The sequence below is a fragment of the Serinus canaria genome, chromosome 4 (assembly GCF_022539315.1).
Source record: "Serinus canaria isolate serCan28SL12 chromosome 4, serCan2020, whole genome shotgun sequence".
NCBI lineage: Eukaryota > Metazoa > Chordata > Aves > Passeriformes > Fringillidae > Serinus > Serinus canaria.
Window position 1 is genome coordinate 46,283,398 of NC_066317.1, and position 27,764 is coordinate 46,311,161.

Here is a 27,764-nt window from a genome sequence, read left to right on the forward strand (position 1 = left end):
AACCAGAGACTATTTAATTTGTTCCATTATAGGCTTACAATAAGTGCAGAGTGTCCCATGAGATTAGTGGATTTTCCCATGGATGGTCATGCTTGTCCTCTCAAATTTGGGAGTTGTAAGTTGCAATTATCAAATTTCTTGTAACTACAGAATTTAAATAGTAGAATTAAATTTTGAGCGGTTACTAGACTTTATGAATTTATAGAGTTATGTCTTGATATGCAATCTCTATGCAGACAAAACTCCTGTTAATTTCTTCAGGACTTCAATTTAGGACCTCAAAAATTAAGCCCAGAGAACTAAAAAGCAGGGGGTGATTCAGCTATTATGTTAAATCCCACTATTCTGGACACACAATTGCTTGAAATATGGAGTTTTTCTTGGTTCCTGGGGAGGAATTGGATACTCAGTGAAGTCAGAGGTTGTCTGGAGAAGACAAACTTACCTTTACACAGCCAGGTAAAAGACACGCAGGGAAGCAGGTTAGCTGACTTTCTCTACAGGCAGTGGAAGCACATTGGCATCTTAAGAAAGAGGTGTAGGTTATATACAGAGATTTGATGTCTAGTTGTAATTGTCTGTCTGCTGGCTGGTAAGAGAAGTCTGCATGGCAAGTTTAGACTAAATAAATAACTTTTTAACTGGTGAGAAAAATTTTAATGCAGATGACTTTTTCTGCTATGAAGTCAGATATAGGTTTGTAAAAAAGATCCAGATTTTGGATAGAGGAATAGTTTGGGATTTCTGCATGAAAAACTAGGGAGGGTAGCTGTGGTTCCCTGATGTGAATCCAAAGCAGAGACCTCTGCGACCCCCTGGAAATGGTTGGTGCACTCCATTAACTATCTTGTTATTCTTTTAAGCCTTCCTGGTCACTGGCTTCTCTGCTTTAGACCCTCCAATGGCTGGACAATAATCTGTCTTCCTTGACCCCAGAGCTCTGAAGTCAGAAATCGCTGGAGAACCTTCAGAAATTTTCCATTGCATAAATTTAGCTTATACAGCTGGAGAGTCAACCTGAACGGGGGTATGAAAGACACAGCTCTGATATGATTTTTCATCAGTGGAGACCAGGTGCTGCAAGATTTGTCTTTGGTATCAGCTGTATGATAGGGGTGCTCTGATAGTGGGGGCTCATTCACAGAAACAGCTCTTCAGACAGAACCACCACTCAGCAGGAATTGCTGAACACTAGTCTGATATTTCTCGCAGTGAAACTTGAAATCATGTGTAGCCATTTCAAATGTAAGACTGATTTGATTCTATTTTAACAGGAGTTTGGACTGTGTAGGGATTGAATGGTAGCCCTAAGACATGTCTTTTGCATTAAATGTGAAATGTTTCTTTGTGTGTGCTTATTTTGGGGCCGTTGTGAATTCTTTACTGACCTACGGTTTACTGGCAAATATTTTAAACAGAAGTTTAAAATGTTGCCATTTTTAGTATAATTATGATTTTTTGTAAAGTAATGTGCACCCAATCTTCAAAATATATCCTCCTTGTACATACTCTTTTATTTTTTAGATAAGTATATTTTAATAGTAAAATTTTAGTTAGAAATTGCTAAAATAAACTTTGCATGCCCAGTAAGGGCTGATCCATGAGGGATTTATGTTCAGTCTTCACATTCGTATGTGAAGAGAATTTATGTGTGACACTTGACACATAACCTCAGCTCTCATTTATTCTGCTCTGAGGGTGGCTTTTTGGGGGTCACTTGACATGATGGGTATCTTCTGAAGTTCATGTATGTTTTACTGTTTGGTTTCAGTAGGTTTGGCTTTGGTTCTTAGTAAGGCATGAGAAAAAGTTTCCTATTTATGCCAACTGATGCTGTGTTGTAGATGCTTATCCAAAGAGTGAAATGATTTATACCTGGACAAAGGGACCTGAGAAGTCAGTGGAAGTTCCTGAGGAGTCTTCCAGTTTAGTTCAGTATGACCTGCTTGGGCATACGGTGTCCTCTGAAACAATAAAATCTATTACAGGTAGGAATCTCATCAGTAAAAATCAACTTGAGGTAAATCTACCTGTAACGTTGCAAAAAGCCTTTTTTCTTTTTCTTCCTGTAAGTTTAATTCTACTGAATGTCATTGGGTACATATTAAGGGCTGAGAGTGTAAATCTGAATTAGGTTTCTGTCCTTGAGATTTACATTTGCAGATTCATTACAGTAGATTGCGACAGTCTTTCAGAAAGCTAGGATGAGATCATTACTCCGAGGGACAAAATGAGCATTTAATCACTGCTTAAAATGCAGTTTGAAGAGTCAAGAGGATGCCTGGGTGAGGAAGTAATTTCTCAGCACTGTATCCACATTATGTGCAAAAGAGTTCCTTTGTTTGGTGGTGCAAACAGCTCGGGATAGAAGTACAGCACACAGAATGGGTTATTAAAACCATAAAAACCCTCTAGCCAGATAGGGGTAGGCACAAATATGTTAGTCACAATAGATACTTCTGCTGATTTGTGCTGTAAGAAATAAGGCAAATGGCAACTACAGGCATCCAAAATGAGTGAAGTATCACTGATGAGCAGTGTGGTGATAAACAAGCATAATCCCAAAATATTTTTAAAATTTGGAATCATTTTCTAAGCATCAGCAGGTTTGGGTGTTGTGAGATAGTCAAAATGAAACCAATAAAGCAAATATATTTGATGTATTGCTCTACGGATGTTTTACTCAAAGATAAAATGGCATTTTGCAATTCACTAGGAATTTACTTCTCAGCATATAGATTATTATAAAATTTATTAAAAAAAAAATCCTTGCTGTCCCAAAAGGCTCATTCTGTAGTGCTTTATGTAGACAGTTTATTGTGTTTATGGTAAAACTGCTTTTTTGGTCTGTTTGCTTAATACAATTAAGATAAATTGTATTAAATTTAAAATACTCTAAATTTTTAGATAAATTTAGAGTATTTTAAATTCTTCTCAATGATTGTTACATTTTTTTCACTGTCATAGTGGGACTGACTTATAAATCTAGCAAAAAGTTGATATGCTTGCATAACATTTGATGTGTATCATTGTTCTTAATTTTTTTTATTCAGCAGGTAGGTACCACAATGTTACAGATATTGTGGTACGTAGATAAATTCTGTTGTTGGATTCTCTTCTTCAACAGCTGTCAAAAGGATTTTTAAAATCATGTTTATATTGTAAAATGAAATTCAGTATTAGTAGTAATATAGCATTGTTGATATCAACTTCCTTGTAAGGACCTGCTCTTTCTGGGATTTTTAAACAAACCTTCACTCATTCTTGTTCTGAGAAGTTATCGTTCTGTGCGTGTTAAGTTATGTGAATAGAATCACCTTAAACAATCCTACTTGAGAGTCTGAAGCCCAAATTTTATACCCAGAAAAATATTTCTTTTTTTTTTTTAGGTGAATATATTGTTATGACAGTTTATTTCCATCTCAGACGGAAAATGGGTTATTTTATGATTCAGACCTACATCCCATGCATTATGACCGTGATCCTCTCTCAAGTTTCATTTTGGATAAATAAGGAATCAGTTCCTGCTAGAACAGTATTTGGTAATTATTTCCTTTTTATAAACTTTTTCTTGCACTTGCTCTTTTAATAACCCTCACTAGAATAGGCCTTTTCAGTGCCTTGGGGTATACTCCATGCTTTTGCAGAAACAAGGGAATAATTTAAATTCAGAGGGAATCTTGCTATTGATGTATGAAGAATGTTGTTGAGTGAATCCTTGGACTCTGAAGAGAAACTTGGAATATATAACCAGAAGGGTGGCATGGTAACCTGTAGCAAATGGCTGCTCAGCTCTGGGGATTCTACCTGTTTGAGGGAGCAAACTGGAAAGATCTGTCTCTGAGTAACACGCTCAAGTCCTTAGTCTACATCCAGATCAGGTTTATCCTACAGCGGATAGCAGTGAAAATACATGAACTCAAGGTTTATAGAATACTTGTAAAATAAATTGATTTGGAGTGTGTGAGATGTTCCAAATGTCTTGTTATGAGGTATCTGTGCCATTAGTGGAAGCTTGCTATGAATAAGGCTTAGATTCTGTTACTGTAATTTCATATTTAGTGCTTTTCTTTCCTTTCCGCCACTGCCATCATGAAAATGAATTACAAAAGCGAAATGATCACAAGATTTTAAAATTGATCTTTTCAAAATACAGCTTGAATGAGGTGGCACAGTGAAAATACCAGAAAATCTTCAGTGGAAGACAAAGTGCAAGAATCTAAATAGAAATACGTTTCCTAACAAAGAAATAGGATAAAAACATTTCAAAAACTGGCTAAAGCAGGAAGAGAATGTTCTACCACAAGCCTCTCTATAGACTGCTAGATGCTGGCAAGAGTTATAAGGGCAGTTGTACTTGGCAGCTCCAAGTCTTGCAGAAGAATGATTTAATAGAGAAAAACCTGCTAAAGACTGTCAGTAAACTAATACTGTCACAGACTACCTCCTCTTTTTTGGTTAATGTTTGGTCATTTATTTCACTTTACTCTATTTTTACATCTATTAAACAAACGTTTTTAGAAACAATTCAAACAAAGTTTTTGCTTGAAGTGGGCAAAGGTCCACTCAGGTCCTTAGAAAGGATAAGGCTAAACAGAGATGGGCTTCCTCCAGGGAAAGAAACAAAACCCAACCAACCAACTTTCCATGATTTTTTTCCCTCAGACTTAAACATTTTCAGTGGTATGGTTTTCAACACCTTCCCACTGAAGAAGGTTTTGTGAGCTTGCATCTGTATTTTTTTATCCTCCTAAACACTCTGAGAAATCTTTTGAGCTGTCATGACCTGGCTACTACTCCTTTTTTGTTTTTCCCCTTTGGAAGGAAGGACTGATTCCATTGTGAGCATTTCTCTGTATGGCAGTGTGTAGGTGAAGCTTTTTTTTATTATATTACCTTGATGGAACACCATCATTTAGCAAATAGGGATGTGAGAAATCAGTTGTAAAACGTAATCTTAATGAGTTTAAATTCTTCTGAGCATAAGAATTGCATCTTGAATTAGAATGGGTACAGTGTTCTTTTCATAAGAGTAAGGACATCTCTATCTGCAGTCACTCATCACTGAGGTTCTCATGCTAGGATTTATGCAGTGTGCAATACATACCTGGAGTTTTACATTTCTATGATATGGGATATTTTGGATGAAAAATGAAAAAATGACCCCATTCATTTGTTTTTTATGCAGCATGTGTTTGCATTTGAAGTACTACTATGAAGTGGCCATCTTTTAATGGCCATCTTCAGTGTTCGTGCTTCATACATTTTAATTAAAGTTGTTCTTTCAGAAGATGAAAATCTAATTAAATTTCATTGGCTGACTAGTAGCAGAAGGCTGTAAAAAAACCTGAAGGTTTCTTAACTAACAGAGTTTTTAGCATAATATTCTTCCTTAGCACCAAAATAATTTGTCAGGACTTAGTGTTTTTGGGCCACAAGTGTGATCAGAGGCACAGATGCAGAATTAATAGGGGGCATTCAGAACCATTTACAGAGGTCATGTTTTTGTTGCAGTCTGAGGAGAACTCCCAATTTACCATCTTAAATCTTACTGAAATGTTTAGAAAATAACTTGAAAAAGTTATAACTTAAAAAATTCTACTGAACTTGATGTGAAAAACATAGAAAATGAAGGCTTCTGTGTTTTCTTCATGTGAGCTGTAGATGATCTGCTGAAGTCATGGCTTTCTGTGCCTCCTTTAAAAAGGGGTAAACTGTTTTTAGATTTAGCTGCTCATGGATATGTGATGCTTGCCATGACTTGAATCTAATGCAGTATTCACAAGCAGCAGAGAACGACTCATATGTGATTTAAAATTCTTTGTTGGAAGGTGCTTGGCAGTTCTTGCTTTGTTTTACTTTGACTCAACAGCTCTTTTGCTTTATTTTTTTGAAGGAATAACCACAGTGTTGACAATGACGACACTGAGCATCAGTGCAAGACATTCTCTGCCAAAAGTATCCTATGCTACTGCCATGGACTGGTTCATAGCGGTTTGCTTTGCCTTTGTGTTCTCTGCTCTGATTGAGTTTGCTGCTGTCAACTATTTTACTAACATTCAAATGGAAAAAGCCAAAAGGAAGACGGTCAAGTCCCTTCTTGAATTTCCAGTTGCTCCAGTACAAAGGAAAAGAAGTACAGAAGAGACATTCACGGTATGTTTCCAGCTTACACAAACATTTTCTGTATTTTTGGTAGTGTTTCTCAGTAAAAATTGGCCTTTAGCTTCCTCCCAGGCTCCCTTGGAGCTAAGGGTGCATTGTACATCAGATTTATGGAAGGCTAATACCACACTATATTCAATTATAAAAACCTGTAAAACATGATTTAATTCTTATTTGCGTTATTGAATAAACTCAGGAGAGAGGTGGCACTTATGTCCATCCATATGTGCAGTCTCTTCTATGTTTGTGTTTTGGTGAAGGATGGGAATCTTGAGGAAACTTAGTTTCCTTTTCCACATTGATTCTTTATGGACTGATTATACAGGCCAAGATGTTGCAGTTTATAAGGGCACCACGTTATCCTATGTGGCTAGTCTCTTTAATGAATTAAAATATGTTGAAGCATTGCAGCTGTGCCTTGGAGCACTTCCCTAAACATCACAGATCTCCTTGCATTGCTCGTGTTGCCTACCAAGATTTTTCTTTCCTTATCTGTTACAATTTCAGGAGTTTTTGAAGAACGTTGGATGGAAACCTTTTGTTTACCATAGATATAATTTTAATTTAATTTGTGTATCTTCTCAATTCCTGATAAGTTTTTGTGGCTCTCTTTAACAAAATGCTTGTCTGCTTTCCTAATGCTTTGGATTAAATGTGACTTGTGGGGAGCTGTTTTAATGTGCGGACCAGCTAGTAAGGGCTCAATCTCATTTCCAGTTGGGTCTGCTCGTGATTACCCTTTCCTCTCTTTTCCCATTCCCAATAAATGGTGCTTGCTCTCTGAAGCAGCTGTTCAGGAGACATGTAGCTAACAAAGCCATTGCAGCACCTGTCCCAGCCACGGAGTGGGCCAGTCCTTCCCAGCAGTGACTGGCTCTTGGCAACACCACTCAAGAAGTGAGACGCTGACAGCAGCATTGTGATTTACTTACTCTTCCTGTCAGGCTGACTTTGTAATTTCCTTTGGCTGAGCCAGGATTTAAGAAGTGCTGTTTTAGACTAACTCTTGTTAATTTTGTCTTCTGTCTCTTTTCACATCTTGTTTGTCTCCTTCCCTATTCATCTTCTCATTTTTGCCTTCCCACCCCTTCCATTTTCTATCGCTGCGCAGCTGCTGTCCACCCACTTCCATTTTTCTTCCTCTTCTTTTCTCTCCTACTGTAGATACTGTTTTCAATCTCCTGGCTGTGTTGTTATGTTAGCTCTCATTTCTGCTTAAAAGGATAGATATGCTCCTGAAGAGTTTGTTATTTGTCACTCCTGCTGGTAAGAGACAGGAACCAAGAAATATGCTTATAGTAGCACGTAGTTCACCTTGTACACAGAGGCATTAGTGCTATGAGCTTATGCTAAGCTTCTTGACTGTGCAGCAGGAAGTTTAGTAGAGTATCTTGGCTGCTCCTGAGGAGTGAAAGTAAATACTGCTTTTGGTGGTAGGTTTTATTTGGATACCTAGGAAAATAAATTACTTAAGGACAGTTTAATCCTAGGTTTATTTATTAGATTTTATTTTAAACAATAGGAAAACAGTCATTTACTCAGGTAACTTAATAAAACATTCTTATAGAGGCTTCAAAGAACTCTTTTGATTCTTGGACACGATTGCTTTGTTAGTAGTGTGTAATACTTAGCCATTTATACACATTTTGGAGAAATTCCTCTTTCTCTCTTTTTTTTTTCCCTATTGTTCTTCTTATTATTATTGCTATTATTTTTTTAAAGAAAACAGCAGCAACAGAACACATCTTCTTTCAACTTGAAAGATAGATAAAATGAGACGTGAAGAGTTCTATTCTACTGCTTAATTAATACTGCTGGGATGAATGTGGAAGCATTCTCACAGACTGGGAGATTTTGAAAGCACTCAAGGGAGTAATCTACTCAAGGGGTTACACATTAATGTTATGAGTATGTAAGTGAGTGATAGTGTTGATTGTACCTTGAACTGTTATTTTTTTCCCAAGGGTTTCTCTTTAATTCTGCCTATACAAAGATTTGAGACTTTGCTCTTCCAAGACAGGTGTACAAGGTGAGCCCACAGCTACAGTTAATAAAGGTTTAACTACTGTTTCTGCAATTCTTTCCATGACTGGAAGATTACATCTGGTCTCCCACTGTGCAGAACAGAAGCTCGGATCTAATTCTCTAGAACCTTACATGGATGTTACACCCTGCTTTCCAACCTGACATGTAAAATACTCCTTGCTATATTTTACTTATAAGGACTAATCTAGATTTTTTAAAAAAATCCCTTATTATTATGTATTATATTATTTTATCTTTTATCATTATATTATTAATATTGAATTATTTTTTTATTACTTATAATGAATATGACTTTTTGCTCTGCACAAAGACTGTCTAGTCAGTGCTAATAATGAAATCTCAGTTTCCTTGGTACTGAGATTGGTGGTAAGTTTGTGGTGCACAAAGAATCCAGGACAATACCCGGACTGTAGCATGTAATTTGCAAGCAGTGTTTCTTAATGTAAATCTGCACATTTTTTCTCGATAGATAAATGATAGTATTTAGTATTAGTAGTATTTAAAAAATCTGTGCTGTGCTGGCACTGTTGTGGTTGAAATTCTGTAAGTAGCAGTACAATTGCCAGAGCTCAAGGAAAAGTTGTATATTAAACCTGAACTTTTTTTCAAACAGACTTTGCCTATAATAGTAAATTTTCCAGTCTCCCAAAATGAAAAAGTTTCACTTAGTCCAGAAAGAAACTGTATGCTTATTGGGAAAGGAGATGCCTAATCCTTACAGTTCTTTCTGTTGAATATGTCACCTTTTGCAATGGGCTTTGGATCTTGTACTAACTGGGAGGGGAGATCCCTGTCTTAAGCCTATTTGCCTTATTCTTTACCTGCCTTGAAATGGCATAGAGGTGTCTCTGCCCACTGTTTTTGCAATTGAGGTGCCACCTGTATAGGTCCCCTGAAAAATTACGGAGCAGTTGAGGTCGTTAAGGAAAACAAACATGGTGACATTACACTTTTAAATAGGGGTTTTGTTTTATGAGCTGTTGATTCTGTATTATTAACTGGATGGTTTCAAACATTTGATTTTTTTTTTTCCTCAAATAACATGATGGGATTGTCCTTGAAGGATTCTATGAGGGAGCAAGTTGGGCTGTGAACCTAGATTAGCTGTAGAATATGAAGATTTTTCTATCTGATTATATTAGAAATTAGGCATATAAATAGTAAACTTTGATAAAGTAAAGATAAATTGTACATTTTTGGAAGTCCTTTTTTCACAATAATTTTTTCCCTTTTTCATATCTTTGACCAATTTCTTACCATGGAATTAAAGTGGGTTTTCTGTATTGAATCAGCTCATGTATTACTCATGCTAATTAGAAATTTTAATGGTGGGTTATTTTTCTCTTTTCAGTCAAAACAACTTTTATAGTTGCCTTGGATCAAAAGCAACTCCTATCATTTATCATTATGATCAAAATATTTTACTTCATGTTATATATTTCTTCACTAGAACCAATAAATCTTTACTGTAGAAAATGTGGGCTATCTGTTTTTCTAAGTTATTCTCTTATGTAATTATATTTACTTTTTTAGGGGCATGTGATGGGTGTTTCTGTTTAATACATTGATTAAAATAAGCATTAAATGCAGTTCAGAGGGTAGCTAAGTAGTCTGAACTGTACTAATTCCAAGAAAAAAAATCCTGGCATCCAGCTAATTTACTGGGCTGAAGGTAGGAGGAGTAAGCCTGCAATAGCTGCAGATGCAGTTTGTGTTTCTTTATCACTTGATTTGAGTTTAGCAATGGTAATCTTCAATATATTTTTTATACTCCTTCCCCTGCCTACTCTTTCTTGACTTTAACTTCTTGATACTAACTTAATGAGTTTTAATGAGCAGGAGTGCAGGTCTGCAGAGGACATCCTAGGAGTAGGACCCAAGCTTTTCTGAGGTCTGGCCTGAGTTCACGAGGGACTTGGACAGACTTTCTGTCAGGCACAGCAGGATGGCACTGAAATATGTCTAACCCAAGAGAGGTGACTTAAACCTTGGTTACCTCTGATTTCTTTGGGGAGCAAATTAAAATGCTTTCTGTTTAGAAGGAATGAATCTATCCCTAAATGTTCTGAACTGCTTTTGTTAGTATAAGCAGAAATATTGCTGCAAGTCAATGTGTGATGGAAATGAATGATTTATAGTTTGTTATTGGACTCTTGAGTCTATTTTTATGCTTTTGTACTATTTCCTTTTCACTGTATTCCTATGAAGTTTATTTTTAAAGACCTACCCAGTTTTAGAGATGAGGAATGCTACTAAAAAGTAGTCTTCAAAAAATAGGCTCCTAAACAGTGGTAACAGGAGCTTCAACCTCAGCTGTTTGTTAAGAGTGTGAAACTCGGGAAAAATCAGGTCAGACTCAAAAAAACCCTTTTGAATGGAATTATTTCTTCAAACTCAGCCACAAGTAGGTTGTAATTCTCAATTTTTCTTCCTCTTTTCTGAAGACAGTTCAATGTCATCTTGTCCTTAACAAGTCCTGTAGCATCTAATGGGGGAACTCGGGGGTCAGGCTGTTCAGTGCCCTGCAAGCACACACTCCTCTCTTTGCTTGAGTGCTCTGTGACTGGAATCCACCTCACAAGTTTGTGAGAAATGTTGTCGTGTGGACAACCTGCATACTGCTTTTGTGTGATTCAGATGTATTTTCCCTGGTATGAAGTACTTATCTTTTTAGTCACTTATGGGCACAGCTCAAGTTACATGGTGGGGTGGGAGAAAAATGGAAATTCTTTGGCAGCCCTTGGTGAACAGACATCTAGAGCAATTAATCTGGCGGATGGCCAGGTCTGTTCCCCAAACTCCTGACTTACAGAACAAAGATTGGGCTTGATAAATTATTCTGATGGGCTGCATACAATCTTGAAGCTATAGGTAGGATTCTTCTTTTTTTAGTGTGCCATTGTTTTTTTTGTTGTTTTTGTTAATCCCTGAATTTGATTAATGGTGAGATGTCAGCAGATACACTTGTGTGTCTAAAGGTGCACTTCAAGTGAAACTGTAAATTTTAGCCTCCGGACCAAAACTTTTATTTGAATACACAGACGTAATTGAGAGGTACAAAAAACACACCAGACCTAGAGTAGCACCACTTACTTTGCTCCTTCTTTGGAGTAGTGGAATAATAGCTTCCTTTGTCCCAGCAATAGTGAAGTGGAGCTAAACCCTCCTGCCTCACAAATGTATTGAAGTATTTGAAGAGTAGCTTGGTCTTGATGGCAACGCTTGGGCCACAGGTCTGGTTACTGGACTCCTTATGTGCATCCACAGCCTGTCTCCTTTGTGTGACTTAAACAGTCCTGCAGTTAGGACATCATTTCAGTTTTTAAATATGATGACCATTTTCTTCTGCTTCACTACTTCTCCACTGCCTAGGGTGTTATGGTTTGGGTTTTTTAGGGCAGTGGCGTTTAAAACTCAGATCCTAATGAAGGAAGTCAGGCTCGAGAAATGCATAGAGTTCATCTAAATATAAGTACAGGACCTTACAAATGGAAGCTGATGTGCCATTGAACAATTTCTTTGACATGTTAACAGTTTTCTGCTGCTCTAATTTCATTAGTCAATATTTTTATTGTTGATGATTTACAGTCAAGATATGCTAGCATCAGGTTTAAATAGGATAAGAGAGGGTGCAGGTCATAAACAGCTGGCACATTTTGTACTGAATGCTCTTGAGAGGTAGGAGAGATTAATCACCTGGGAGAAGATTACAGTGACTTAGTGAGAAGTTTCAATTTTTGGATACCTGAAGATAGATCCAAAATGGTTAATGAAATATTTTGTTAGCTGTGATGCTCAGGTACAATGTTTTGTGGGGCTTTTTATGCTTCCTTGATTTTATTTGCCTTTTGTTGTTTTGCTGCTTTGTTTTTTGGTGCAGTTTTTGGGTGGGTTTTTTGTTGGTTTTTTTTTTTGGCTTTTTTCTTGGGAAGGTGGGTGTTGTGTGTTCATTTGGGGCTTTTTTGCTATTGGTTTTGGTTGTATGTGTTTTGGTTTGGGTTTTTTTTTTTTTTTTGGTTTTTGATTTGGTTCTTTTTTATAATTTGTTTGTTTTGGGGTTTTTGTTTGTTTTTATTTTTTTACTTGGTTCACTAGACTTAGACAGTTCTACTGATCAACTGCCACTATTCATAATATGTAAAGCTAAAAATGGGCTCAAACAATATGACTTGGGCATAAATAAGAGACATAAAATATAAAATTTTTGTTTAATATTTCACATAATATTTCTATTTAAATAGCACATATTAAAGTTCCTTATTAAAAAATTTTGTTTTTCTTCAACAACCTGATATTACTCTACCTTTAACATGCTTGGGCTGTGGAATGAATTTATATTGTAATTAGAGAAATTTCTCTAATTGCAAAGTGAGCAGAGTAATTAATGGAAGTAGGCAATGTAGTATGGGATTTGTGCCTGGATTCTGACCCAACTTGACAGTAAACTCCACTGATCTCCAGAATTCCGTTACAGTGAGGATAGAAAATGGCAGGTGCTTGATCAAAACTGTTGGGATTTAAAGGTGGACAATGAAGTTTTTCCTTATTGTAGTGGAAATGTTTTTTGGGGGGGAGGTTGGGTTTGTTGTGATTTTATTTTTCAATATGCACAAAAAGAAGCAGGAGTTTAGATGCAGCACCTGGTGGATAACAAAAAATCCTTCTGGAGTGCTGTCTTCTCCAGGCCTTATTAGGAAATGTTATAATTGATCACTCTTCAATTTCCTGTAAATATTAGAATGAACCTTCACAAAGTAGACAAGGAAATATAGAGTAATAGTAATACTTGGCTATTACTCATCTGATGCTAAAATACCTTATTCTAACTAGTGGAAGACTTTATTTAGATAGTCTTAGGATAAGGCTTATTTTTGGAAACCAAAGCATGATGCAGTTATTTTAAAAAATAGTATATCCTGTTGATTTAAATTCCAAAAATGTGTCTGAATGTCTTTCTCTGTCATTGTGATGATCTACTTGAAAAACAAAAAGACTGTCTTGCTCCAAAAACCCATATTCCTTATCTTTTTTTCATTAGGATATACAACGTGTGTTTTTGTTTAATAAAAAGTTATTTTCCTGCCAGTGCCAGTGGCAGGCATTCAGATAGGTCTTCTATTGATATAATGTCAATTTCCTCCCTTTTAAAAATCTTTTATTTTAGATGGAAATGTTAGGTAGTCAAAAAATATGTGGTAGGATTTCAGAAACACCAAGTCAAGGGCCATTCTTTACAGTGACAGGGGTAAAATTTTCAGATTTTCCAGCATCAACCCTTACAATGAAAATTGTTGGGGAGTTTGTAGTTTTCCCTGTGAGGGTTGGTATGAAATGACGTCTCTGAACACAAGACTTCATATTTTCTGCTTAAACCTTTTCATGTATTTATATTTAAATATTAGTTTTGTTTCCCCTCCACAAAGTTTTCAATACTGGTGCATCTAATGACACCAAATCACATTTGAATTTTCTGCTGTGTGTAAGATCTCTGGGTAACTTCATTTTTACACTGGGAATATTGGAATCAGAAGAAAGAAGCATTGAGAGACTTGGGAAAATCTACAAGGCAATGAGTGTTCAAAGCACTTTCAGCAAACTACTAAAGCAAATTTAACTGTAGCTTTAAATCAGTGAAATTTGAAAGATACAGGAAATAACTAAGGTCCTTGGTTCCAATCAGCCGTTCTTCTTCCTTTCAGAGATGTCACACAAGCAACCTCCACAGTTCATTAGAACATGATTTAGGCTAATAGATTTGTTCCCCACCATAGTTATGTTTTCAGTTCTTTCATTTTGTCATAATATAAATAAAATCTTCAAGAATTGTGTGTACCAGTGCATACACATTTGCATGTGTAAGGCTTTTAGGTGGATGGGTTTATTTGGCATAAATTTGCAATTCATTTATTTAGAAAAGGTTTGTAATTTATGTTTTGTGCACTTTTATGCCTGTGTAGTGGTAGAACATAGAATGGAGTGCTCTTCTTGCATTTTCTCCCTTCCCATCACATGATTCAGATTGCAAAATGAGCAAAGTGGATATTGAACTGGCTCTTATATCTCCCCTTTGTTTTTTCTTTCCAAATAATTTGCACTGCTCTCTGCACTGCTAGATCTAGGGACGAGAATTCACTGTATTTTGTTGCAGGTGGAGCTTTTACTTGGCTATATTCCAGGGGTCTATAAGGCAGTCCAAAGTCTCTAGTATTATTCCAGTAAATTCTGATTGACTGGCTCTGCAACACAGTAGTAAACCAGGGTAGATTTCTCCTCCAAGTTTTGCTTTTGCTCACAGCAGGTCAATATGGTGACTCAGTGGGATTTGGGACAAGCAGCATTATTTACACTGATGACAACATGCTGCTTCCCTGATAAATGTCAAATAGTGTGAATTTGGCAGGCTATACAATGTCCTCCCAGGAGAACAGGCTGTTTTCTCAGGAAGGATTGGTAAGGATAAAAACCACTATGGTAGATTTTAATAGTAAAATATTACTAAATAATCATACAAACAATTTTGTTGTTGCAGCTAAACAGTAAGTGATGTCAGACTTTGGTTGCTCTGAGCCTTCCAATTTTTGAATGAATTTTTGCTTGGGTTAATTGAGTTCTCCCCATTTGGGAAGCCCATGCTCTCATATATTACATTACTGACACTCCTGTATATTAATTTACCTGTGTCTCATTGAAGTTTTAGTAGTGCTTTCATGAAAGATGCTAATTGTATCCTTGGAAAATTAACAGAAAAGCATAAAGGTGTTTATTGGCTGCTAAGTTTTGATTCCATTCTACTAACACCTCATTGTTACATGCCTGATTATTCCAATAAACAATTAAAATTCTTTGCAATTTTAAAACTGCTTTGATTGTGGTGCCCTTTTCAGGAAATTTTTTTTTGACTGGTTGATTTTGTGTTTGGGTTTTGTTTTTTACCGAGGGAGATGAAGTATGCAAAATGGTGATTAGGCACCTGAAAGTCTAAATTACTGAATTTCCCTGGATAGGCACGTGAAAAGCTAACTTGCTGCTTGTTAAGTGTTTGCCATGCATCTTAGGTGGATACCTACCCTGTTTCAACTCGGTGGCCGGCATGCCTATTAGATACAGCCTCCCACAAATCCCATGTGGGAGTCTGAGCAGACTTGAGTGCTGCCTTTTCAATACTGGAGAATTAGATTAGTAGCCAGACTGCTAGGTAGGCATTGGCATGCTAAGTTCTATTGAAGCTGCTCTCATTAGCTTAAATAATTTATATGGGGACATGGAGAAGGAAAGGAATTGATCCTGGAGCTGGCTTGTCTGTGCATGCACTGCAATGGGAGGGCAAGATTGAAGTGTGGAGAAAGCAACATCTCTAGGAAGGAAGGAAGGATGATCACTTGTCCTAGAATATCCAGTGGCCTGGTGGGAAACACTTGAGATGTGAAAAGCCTGTGTTGATATCTTTGTGACAGTCAGGGCAGATTAGAGAAGTGGTCTCCTATCACCAAACCCATGCTCCCTTCCTGGTTGCTGGCTTACAGTAGAGCAGGACAGAGTCTTTTCCTGAGTGTCTTTTTACAGTGTGACTTAGCTGTCTTGCCTCAGGAAAGAGCTCAGAGCTGGAGGCGCTGGATACAGTTGGGTGGCTCCTTCTGCAAAGGCATTTAGGTAATTTAGGCTGTGATCCTACCCAGGGCATTTCTCTCCAGCTTTGACAGCTGCTTGCTGGATGTTGAAGTGTTAGCTCTCTCTCCCACTAGAACTGGTACCAGATGGTGGTGGTGTGACTTGTAAAGTCTGCTGTGCATTTATTCCTGGGAAAAGAGAATTTACTCCTTTAAGCATTGTACTACCTCAGTCCCAGAAAGAGATACCATTTTAGTGATATCCTGTGGCAAAGATCTGTTGTGAACTAGAAAATGTATTGACCTGCAGCAGTGAGCTCTCCACTTGAGTAAACAAACAGTGCAAAAGCAGCCCTGGGATCTTGCACAGTGATGCTGTGAAGCTCTGTCACAGGGTGAGCCTGACACAGGTCTTCAGAAGTGTCTGTATATCCACCCCACAACTGCTGAGCTATTTTCCAAGGAGTCCTGAGGAAGATTAGAAGAATGCATCTGAATTATATTGCTCTAGTTTTAATGTGCACCTGTTTTTCAGGAGTTGATGATGGCTGTGCTTCCTAGTGATCAGAGAGCCTAAGAAGGGATTTTCCATGCTGAGTACTACTGATACTCTGTTAGCTCAGGCAGTAAGAGCTGCTTATTTTGGATTCCCATCTCAAAAGCATGTGCCCATCATAAAAACTGTGAAGAAATTTAAAATTACAGAGATTGATTTAAAGTTGCTATGTAGAGCACTAACAGGCTACAGAAAGATGCTCTTGACTTGCATGAAACAGCTGACTGTACAATGTTGTACCAACACAAGGGTTTCTCACAGCTCGCAGTGTTCTCACTGCTTTTGTTTTTAAATACAGTCCTAAGGACTAACTTCCCTGGTGTCCTGGTAACATTTTTATCATTGCTGCATTCTCCCCAGGACATGTGACTTTTAAATTCTGTTCTTGTTTGTTTTATGGATTCTGGTTGGCCTTATCATAGGAAATTTGCAGTGTGGTTGTTACCAGCTCTCTTTGTTCTGTAACAAGATGACTAAGTTTGTCAGTTCAGTACTGCATATTGCTGTGCTGATGATCCCCTTCCCTTGAACCTCAGCTCAGCTGCTGCACGCTACTTCACTTCGTGCTAAATTTGCAATCTTGACTTCATTGAAGTGCAAAATTGCCTTGCTTGTCAAAAACTGGTAGAGCATAAAAAACAATCCAGTACTTTATTTTTTTTTTGGCTCAAGTTGAGGCTTACATAGACTTGGAAATAGTTTCAGAATTTCCACATTATGTGAGCAGCTGTTTATGGTGTACAAACCATGTTAAATATTGAAGAATTTAGATCAACTCATATTTGTGCATCATTTTAGTGCTGTAGTAAACAGCAGTATCCATCAAAGTTGAGCTTAAATGGAAAAGCAAATGATGTGTGAGTTGACTTTTGGCAATAGATTTGTTGAAGGGTTTTTTTTTTTTTTTGGTTCTATACATTCTGTCATAAAAGCTGACCATCAAACTTACTCCTCATATCTGCCACAGTGTTTAACAATAAATTGTATAGATTTATCCTGAACTATGCTGAAAGCATCTTTCATTGTATTATTCATGGTTAATGCATGTGAATCCACTGGTAAAGGGAAGGATACAGCATTAATTACCACATTTTACACACATTTGTAAGGAGGTTGGTATAGATGTCCTATCTTCATGCTAAATGGACTTTCTGTTTTAGTACTAGCTAAAGGGCATCTTGCATCGGGACATCACATGTAGGAAGAATTTGTATTCAATGATTCTTTCCCTAATTTAGTTCTTTTAAGGATAAAACATGTGAGAAATAGCATGTGATACTTAAAACTAAAAAAAATCTCAATGTCTTTTAAAGCAGCCAATACTTAAAAAATCTTCTTGCATATTGCATGCTATGTGACAAAATTTGTCTGACTGAATTTGAACCTCCTGTCCTATCCTACACCCTCCTTCCTCCTCAGTGAAGTGTGCTTATGCATAGGATGGGAATTTTCTAAACCTGTTTTACTGAGCATGTTTTTTGTTTTGTTTTTTTTTTTAAGTTGTATTTACTAAGGAAATATTCATTTGGATAGAAAGGAGAAGTGATTATCAATCTCTTCTGAAAAAGAGTTTACTCCACATTTTCCCATATTTGGTCAGTTCCTTGGCTTTACTACACTCACCTATCAACCTCTGGCGTGATCAAAGTTTTGGTGATAAATGTTTGAAGTTCCCTGAAGGCTGGACTTTAGTTTTCACTGTTGCTGATATTGGCTGTTAAAAATAAAATAGGTGTACATTAATGTATCCCAGCCAACCATAGAACTTTAGCCAATGAAGATGTCTTACAATTAGGACAATATATGTATTCTCAGAGCTCTTGAGAACCTTGATTATGCACAGACAGGAATCTGTGCACTCAGATCACCCAAAATATTGAAATTCATCCAAACTGTTACTGCCAGTAAAGGTTCAGATGCTGAATTCTCCTCACAGATCTGTAGCAAGAAGGTTTCCTCTTGAAGGAGGATATATCAGAGCTAAGTGCTTACAACTTCTGATTTGGTGGTGGTTAGGACCAGAGTTTCTGGTGTATGTGGAATTGGTTGGACCTATCAGACTGTTTCAAAGAAAAGGTGAGGTGTCATTTACCTAAGCAGAATTTGTGGTTTTATAGACAGGCAATCTTTATCAGATCTATTAAGCCCGCCACTGCACAGTGTAATAGACTGGATGCTATAGCAGTTTCCAGGCTCCCATTTTGCATTCCTGAGCTACACAATTTTAAATGGCTCCCAAAAGTCTTACTGAAATGCCTCCAGAAAATCAGAACCTTTCTCAATCTAGAGTGAGAATGTGAAAAATGTGCACTCGGTGTTTCCTGTGGAGCCCCGTCTGGACTAGCACGGCAGTCCTGTTGGCTCAGGACACTTGAGTGGTTTCCTGACTTGCCCTCATAAAAGAATCCTTACTTTTGGATAATCCCTTCCTTTCTTGGCTTGCATTTTCATTTGGCTCCTATTTGGTTTTCATGTTAAATTTCTTGGTTTTGTGCCTGTGATGGGTTGACCCTGGCTGGACACCAGGTGCCCACCAGAGATGCTGTATCCCTCCTCTCCTAAGCTGTGCAGGGTAGAGAAAATAAAACAAGAGGTTCGTGGGTCAAGATAAGGACAGGGAGAGATCCCTCACCAATTACCATCACAGGCAAAACAGACTCAGCTTGGGGAAAATTAGTTTAATCAAAGCAGAGTAGGGTAATGAGAAAATAAAACCTAAATCTTAAAACATCTTCCCTGCAGCCTTCTTCCTGGGCTTAATTTTACTCCTGAATTTATCTCCTGCCCTACAGTGGTTCAGGGGGATGGGAAATGGTAGTTACAGTCAGTTCATTCCAAGTTATCTCTGCCCCTTCTTCTTCTTCAGGGGGAAAAATCTTCGCACTCTTGTCTTGCTGTAGTGTGAGGACCCTCCTGGGGCAGGCAGTCCTCCATGAACTTTTCCAGTGTGAGTCCTTCCCAGGCTCTGCAGTTTGTCATGAACTGCTGAAGTGTGGGACCCTTCCATGGAGTGCAGTCCTTCAAAACCAGGCTGCTCCACAGTCTGGCATGGGGACCTCCATGGGCTGCAGGTGTATGTTTGTCAGACACAGGGGAAGTTTCTGGCAGCTTCTCCCAGAATCCACCCCTGTGGCCCCTAGGTCACACAAACCTTGCCATGCAAACCTAGTCAGTGCTTCCAGACTAAAAGGCAGTAGTCTCGTGTTTCATGCTGTTGTTTTAAAAAAGATAAAGTGAAATAATTTTGGGAGGTAGCAAGTGCTTTGCATACCTTTATAATATTTTTTGGTCAGATTGTCATTATCACATTACCCTTTTGCTAGGGGTATATACCACAACTGAAATCACTGTGGAAGATTTTCCTAACACAAACTGAGCATTGTATTTTACTCTGCTTTACAACAGAATTTGAGTTATTAAGTCTTGCCACAGAATCAGGCTTGTTTGACACTTTTATTAGTGACCTTTTCACTAATCTTCAGATGATGTAGAGTTGTGAGATAGCTTCTCACAGAGGAGAAATAAACCGAAGAAGGAAGAATTGAGTTATCTTTGAAATGTTGAAGAGAGAAATAGATAAGAGCCCTATGTATAAAACCAGTAATAGGAATTTTTGCTAGAAATTTTTTAACTGGACAACTCAACAAGGAAGGATACCCGAGTGCTTTAAATGAAGAGAACGAGCTATTGTCATGATATTATCTTGAGTAAAACAAGTGCAAGGAAAATGAGGGAATGTGATGGTCAATGTGCTGTTGAAGCCACCCTGACAAGGAGAGTGCTTTCTGCTCAGCTTTGACAAGGCATGGATGTGGGTGCTCCAGGAAGTATGCTTGTTTCAGTACCTTTCAAGAGCAAGATTCTACTCAAGAACACAGATACAAACTATTACAAAGACATTGTGCAAGAACAACTGGGTGTGTGTGGTACATTGTCTGTGGAGCATGTTAGAAATGCCATTTCTGATTTCAATGATCTGAGTGATTGGCAGGTGGTTTCCAGAGAATTAAATGTACACAAAAGTGTGCCCACATTTTTGGTACTTGTTATGCTGTGCTATTTTTAGATGTTACAATGTTATTTATTTGAGCTTTATGTGTACATTTATGTGTATGTTATGAGAAAATTGTGTTTCTCTCTAAACTTAAGGTTTCTGAAGTATTGGAAGTTTTCTGTATCAGTAATGACAAAGCAAATGCCCAGTAGGCTTTTACACAGATATACATTTTGACCATTTAAGATAGTATAGATAATTTTTTTCTAGAATAGAGATTGTAATGGAAAATAAATAGTGAATCCAATAGCAACAGGTCTGATTTGGTCATTTAGATGACAGTAGAACTGGGGGGGGGGAAGATGAGGTATTATGCAAATACACTGATGGAAACAAGTTCCTACAAAAGAAATGGAGAAGACTGGAGTGTGAGGAGTTACCTGGACTGTTACCTGTCTGTCTTTCTTGTGTCAGTAGATGATTGTGCACAAAAGGGAAATATACTGAGATGGTCATTGAAAACAGGTGACAGTAGAAGTGAGCAACAACATAAAATGGTGTCTCTGTAAATTAATTGCACCTAATTTATTGGTTTGCTCTTTGGGCTATTCTTTATGGTTACCTGTGGAGTGGCTGAAGATGTGGTAATTCTATTCTCCAGCAGCACACTTCTAAGCCACTTGTCTAAGGTAGGTAGAGAACAGGAAGGAACTGAGACATGTCTTGGTTCCAGTGCAGATCTACTTTGCATCCCCTGCCCCAGCCTGTGGATTTTTGCTTCCCAGGCACTGCTTGAGAGCTTTGCAGTGGGTGACAAATACTTGAGCAAAGCCAGGTTGTCCAAGGATCTGCATGTAGAAGATAAAACTCACCTCCTCTCATTAACTAGTGTCAGCTTCTCCATGGCACAGAGATGTTGTTTTGGGCAGTGAGCATTGATGACTTCCATCTGCTTAGCTTTGCATGCCCTCAGGTGACATACAGCACTCCACCAGGTATTACCAAGTCTCTAGTAAATGTACTCCTGTCCTGATTGTACTTTATCATTTCAGTTTAGCAGTCTGGAAAATGGCTTTACTATTCCTGGGTCATTGACAACCCTAGTATGAAAGTATCCAATTTTCACATCTGTGTATACTTCTGCACTTCCCAAAGAGTGACTTGGGCTGCTCTATCAAACAGTAAAATTAGTGTTTCTTTCAGGAAATACCAGCTTCTTGTGTTTCTGCTAGTCCTCTGCTTCTTTGGATTGCAGATGCAGAATAATAAATAAAAGGGATTGGCATGCTTCTGTGCAGGAAGGAAAACTGAAATTTAAGAGGGATTCTTTGATATATCAACTGTGAGCTGGCAAATACATCAGACATGAACAGGCATAAAGCTGTGACAGTTTCAGATAAATTCAGGCCAACAGTGTTGCCAGTGACAGATTTGTACTGCAATTAACAGGATTAGGGACCAGCATTCTGGTCATGATGGGAATACTATCAAGTGGTTTGATTTTTTTTTAAATTATTTTTTTAGATTTCTTTCAGCTTCAATTTCTCTGTTTCCTTGAACAGAACAGTGAAGCACAGCTGGTGTAGCAGACAGACACAGTGTCACTCTTGTCACCACTCAAGGTACTGCTAGTACCTACTCTGTGTTACTGCTCTGTCACTTGGCTAGAGAGAACTGCTGTTGGATGAAGGAGGAAAGACATTGCTGCTTGCTTTCTCTCTCTTTGATTTCTGCTGTGGGCTTTGGCAGGGTTTTCTGGGAAGGCTGGAGGGAAGGGGAGCCAAAGGCACAGTCGGTATGGTGCAGGACAATGCTTGGGAATGGTGTCATCAGAGAGGCATAAAATATAGAACTTTTTCTATAGAACAAGTGGTTGTTTCATCCTGTCTGTATTTAGACCTGTGTACCCTATCTGTCCTCTAGTCTTTGTCTTCTGGAAATCTGTTAGTTTCTTAACTACAAGATATTCACATATCTAAAATATTATATGTTTTACATCATATTTAGGTGCAGCACTGAAGGTCAGAATTCTTTAGATACCTTTCCAGAAGGAAGTTCAGGAGATGTTAGTCTTCCTCTTAAGCACAGAGAAGAAAGGCAGAAGCCAAGTCCTACTCCCAAAAGTCAGTAGAATGTTAAACTCTGATGGATTTCCTATTCCTGTACTTCCTTATCTGTATTTTGGTTTCTCATGCAGCCTAATAAGTGCTATTTGGTTGAAGAATATCCTTCAGAAAGACATCCAGACTTGCCTGAAGACACCAAGTGATGGAGAATTTACCACTTCTCTTAATGAACAGAGAGGAGTAGTTGATGAGAGACTAATTTATTCCCTGGTTCAGTTGTGCCTGGTGAATTTATTGCCTATAGCTGATGTGAAAAAACACTGGCTTTATTTCTGAAAGAGCAATAATGTGGCAACTTGGTTTGTTGAATACTTGCATTTTAACAGCCTCTTCTGTAGAAGACTAGAGTTCCTAGTATATGATAGTTATTTTTCTGGAGATATATAGAATAAATAAATCTTAATGGCTGGTAAGTTGCATCTAGAATGCTTTTATATCATCAGAGAAAGAGGTAGACATTCGAGAATCTTGTTTTGAGCTTGAGCCTGGAAAAAGCTGTGACTCTAACCAGAGAGTCCTTGGCTTCATGGTATTCAGTTTGTATAGGTACTGCACCATATGGAGTGTGATGTACTTAGATGTCTTCACTCTGGTATTCCAGTCACAGGTAAAAGGAGCTCTTGTTTGTCACTTTATATGATATTAAATCTATTTCCATCAGTTTTTGGTATCTTTGTTCTTCAGGATCAGCTATGGTTCTATTTGTGAGTATTACTTGGATAGTGCTTGATGATAGTTTCCATTGCTTTTGTTTGAGTGTTTATTTTAAGAATGACAATTATTTTTTGTAACTTTGCAGAGTACAGATGCCAATTCAAATGTGAGGAAAAGAACAAATGCCACAGTACAGTCTGAAGCTGATGGTGGGAGCCGAATCGACACAAGGCACAGCTCTGTCCAGCCTCCCTCTGTAGCTCAGGGGTCTTCTGACATTACACCCCACTCCCTTTCTGCATCGAGTCCCAACCCTTTCACACGAATCAACGCATCGGAGACATTATCTTCTGCAAGAGCTACCCCTCCAGCTCCTCCTTCTACCCCAATTTTAACTGGATTTGTATCCCAGCATGCCACAGCTGGATCCCCTTCCATTCAGCACTTGCTTGGATCTAGACTGGAGCAGATTCAGACCACCACACCTAATACATTAGGAGCATCTGCAAAGCCATCTGCTGTCACACCACCTCCTCCCCCAGCCTCCCACTCTGGCACGAGTAAGATAGACAAATATGCACGCATTTTATTTCCTGTTACCTTCGGAGCATTTAACATGGTCTACTGGGTGGTGTATCTATCCAAGGATACCATGGAAAAATCAGAAAGTCTAATGTAGTTTTGCTGCTATGTAGTAGTTCCTAAATTATACTCACATTTGATGCAGAGTTTCTTCTTTTGAAACTATTTAAAAAGGTCAGTAATTCTTATTTATAAAAGCTGTGTGGTACTTTCCCATTCTAAAGGCTGGAGTTATTGGGGATAATTAGTTAACTCTTAACAGAGTAAAAGGTAACAGTAATGGGTCTTCCTCCCTTCAGCCAGCAATGAACCAACACTTGCTTGAGACAAGCTACTCTGGCTGCGCAGAACTTGCATTTGGGAGGAACATGCACCTGAAAGAAATCAGAGGCAGAGGTGCACAGCTGTGCAATGGAGCACATCTGACTGCTAGGAATATGCGTGTTGGCTATTACAAATGCCCAAGGCACCCAGCACTGCTGTCTGGACACAGCATTGCATTCTCTGAGTGTGAGGTCTATGTCCTGTATATGACAGTGCTTGATAGAAAAAGAGTTTCCCTGCTAGATAAAAATTGACAGAATGGGGGGAAGAAAATCATGAGCGGCAAAAGGGAAGAGAGTCCAGCCTGGGAGAGTGCAACTCCAGGAAAGTTATGCAAAGGAGTTGTAGAGCTCCGTATATTTTTACTAAGCATTATTTTGCATTGTAACCTGGGAAATTCTCACACCAAACTAAGAATGAGTGAACCTTGTGAAATCTGAAACCTGATGTAATTCTCAAAATTGGATTTTCTTGTTTGGTAAGGTGATCTTAAGTGGGCGATTCTTCTTTGACCTTGCTGACCAGCTTGAGTGGATTTATTTCTAAATTACATCAATTGTAGCAGATGAGGACCAGACCACAATGTTCAACTTTTCATTTAAATTCTTTGCTTTTTCTTTGGATGCTTTGGGGTTTGGGTTTGTTTTGTTTTTGTTTTTTTTCCCCCCATACTTTTCAGTTACACTCCTGATTTCCTTTAAACACATATTCCATTCCCCCACCTCCTTATGTAATGTTTGTGTCAAGTTGAATTTTCAACACAGTTTTAAAAGTGGCTTGGAAATTAAGCAAAAAAATAATCCCCATTTCCTGTGCATAGATGAGTGTGGCATGTCACTGAGTGAATGAAAGACACCCTTTTTGAGAAGGACTGCTGTGATATAAATAAGAAAGTAAGCTTTCTAGCTGGATCTCAGGCTAAAAATGTTAATTTACGATCCATTTGTTTACTTTAAACTGTGGCATAGATAGGTGCTTTTCCTACCAAATTTCAGTATGCAAGCAGGCAACATTGTTAAAGAATTGAATAGTTAAACCTGAGAGAAATCCTGATCATAAATGTTATTTTCATTAGAACAGGTAGAAAACAAATTGCCAATAAAGAAACGAAATGTTTGTACAGAGCTGTTTGACTTGGCAAATGGTTAGTGTTTCTGTGCAGGTGACAAGTGGGAATCAAAGACCAAATTCTCAGCTATGATCTGGCTGTGCCTTTAAAGGGTCTGGACTAATCCTTAGCTTCAGCTGATGGGATAGGAGATTGGTAGCCTATGGTCAAAGTCTGTGTGCTGCAGGTCAGATCAGGTGAGTGTTCAGGGGTTCTGTGCCCAGAGAATGATCAAGGGATTTATGGAGACCACAAGCTCCTGGCAACAAAAGGGATGCACAAGACTACCCTAGACTATGCTGGGACAAGAGTCAGGGTAAAAAGCCCCTGTAATGGTGAAACTATGACCGTGCCTCTGTCTCTCCAAGCCTTTTAGCCAGCTCATGGCTGAGAATCTGACCTTTAACTTGTGGGACCTGGGAGATACCTGGCAAAAGATACTGCAGTGTGTAGTATGGATCCCAGATGGTTCTTTCATGTGTAATAATGAATTGTAGATGATAGAATGCAGTAGGAATGTCTTATGTAACTTTATTATAATGGAGTGATATAATCAGTTGCCTTAGTCTTTCTTTTGCTTATGGGATGCTCTCAAAAGGCCAGTATGGTTCTTTCCTTTTTCATCTTTTATATCTGGAAGATGGTTGAGACTACAGCACTCGTTAGGAAAACATTATGTGGCATAATGGAGAACTGGAAATGGAGTACCCATGCAAGATGTCTAACTGCAGCAGTTTGTGTCTTTGGATGTACAGCTTGTTGCTGTAGCTGTTTCCTCTCTAAATATATCACATTGTTACAAATTGTTAGAAGAGAAAATAGTATGCAAGGGATTATTTATTTGGTTAAACCAGAACAAACAAAGCTAAACTTTTGGCAATTATTGATTATAATTGCGCAAATGATAAAATACTTTGAGCATGAAGAACGGCGACCTGCTCTGTGGACAACCTAGTATTTGCACTGGAGGTTAATGAAATACTCTTTGCTTTCCTCTGTGGTGAAAACCAAGGATGTTCTCTCACTGGCAGAGCTTTAAACAATTCATTAGAAACAGTTGTCTGTTCTTTCCACCCATCCCTCTATACTGATTTTATAATCAACTTTTTCTAGTGCATTGTTCAGTGGGATCAACACTAGTTCAGGCTTAAGACTGATCTAAATGTGCTGCTTGAATTCACTTGTAGTTTCTGTTTAAAGGCTTATGAGGAGGAAAAAGGACTGCAAAAATAATAAATTACAGATATTTATGTCTATGCTTTAATTTTGGGAGAAATTTTCAATGCTGTCACAGAAAAATATGCCAGTGTATTTCTGAAGTACCTTCCAACACATGCATGCCTAAATTCAAAATGAAGTACATTAAAAAAAATCATTATGAGTCTAGGACTAATTTATTGAACTACGTTTTTATGTTGTAGCATATGAAGAAATTGCCATAATTACCTTTCCAAATTACATGTGGACAATGTAAATAGGAATTTATTGTTAACAGTTGTTCTTCATTATTTTTAATCTCTCTGGATGATCAGAAACAGTAAAACAAAAAAGAGCTTGCAATGTACTCAGTGATATCATAACTTGAAAGCACAAAAGGAGGAATATGCTAAATATAGCAGCCCAAAACTACTAACTAAAATCCTAAGGGGCAACATTTGAGGTGTCATTTCAGTGACCAAATAGCTTATTAGAGATGAGGTTCAGTGAGATGAACTCTACAGGAGCTACATTTTTAGGTTTTTATTCTTTTTTTCTATTGGCTTTGTTGAGCAATCTTTTTTTTTTTGACAGTATCATAGGGGTTTAAAACTAATCAAACACTTCAGATAAGTTCGTATCTATCAACAGGAAAGGAAACTGGAGAGAAAGACAAAAATCTTTACAAGGAAACAGAGAGAGCTCTCAACTGTTATTTCCTCAGAGAATTTTGTTACAAGCAACAGAATTACCACAGACTGCAGTGGTGCAGCCTGACCACTAATGCAGCCACTTGAGAAAAACAGTTAAAAACTTGGTTCAGGAAGATTACCTTCACAGGAGCTGAAGTGTGGTTTGTAGTCAATTGTGAGCCCACTATGAACAGGTTTCACTGCAACTGTGAAAATAATGAAGATGAGAAAGGTGGCCACCTTAGACCCCAGCCCTTCAAGGTGACTTTAGCTCTCGGAGCTCACAGCAGTACTGGAATCTGTTTTAACTCCTATTAAAATGGGCTTGTCTCCATCAAATGGATGTTGGTAGTATATTTCTTCTCCCATGTGTCTTTGAAGGGGAAAAAAAAGACTTCAAACTGTTTAGTTATTCACCTACACTACCCTTTCATCTGGCAAGTAAACTGGATGATAATTGAATGAAAGAGGTAAATAGTTTAATAAGGAATGTGATTAGAGCTCTTCTGTTAACAGGAGCTGAGAGTTATTGATTACAGGGTGTTCAAGTGTAGCCTTTGGCATCTCATCATCTTCATCATTCAGAATAGACCTTACCAAGAAATGGGGAAAACCAAGTAAATGTGTTTGATAGAATTAACCAGTATTTATACAAAAAAATGAATGAACTCCCCTTTTTGATTTGCCCAGAATTCCATCTTCTTCCACTGTGC

The 27,764-nt window shown here is 37.9% G+C and overlaps 1 protein-coding gene across 1 annotated transcript in view; it reads left to right on the forward strand.

Moving 5' to 3' along the window:
- Positions 1-27,317, forward strand: part of GABRA4 (gamma-aminobutyric acid type A receptor subunit alpha4) — a 39,344-nt gene extending 12,027 nt beyond the window's left edge. Inside the window, exons 4-8 of the mRNA XM_030239329.2 lie at positions 33-115; positions 1,845-1,988; positions 3,390-3,542; positions 5,897-6,156; positions 23,294-27,317. Of these exons, the coding sequence (XP_030095189.2) occupies positions 33-115; positions 1,845-1,988; positions 3,390-3,542; positions 5,897-6,156; positions 23,294-23,827 (1,174 nt within the window). The 3' untranslated portion in view covers positions 23,828-27,317. The remainder of the gene's footprint in view (positions 1-32; positions 116-1,844; positions 1,989-3,389; positions 3,543-5,896; positions 6,157-23,293) is intronic.
- Positions 27,318-27,764: the final 447 nt, after the last annotated feature.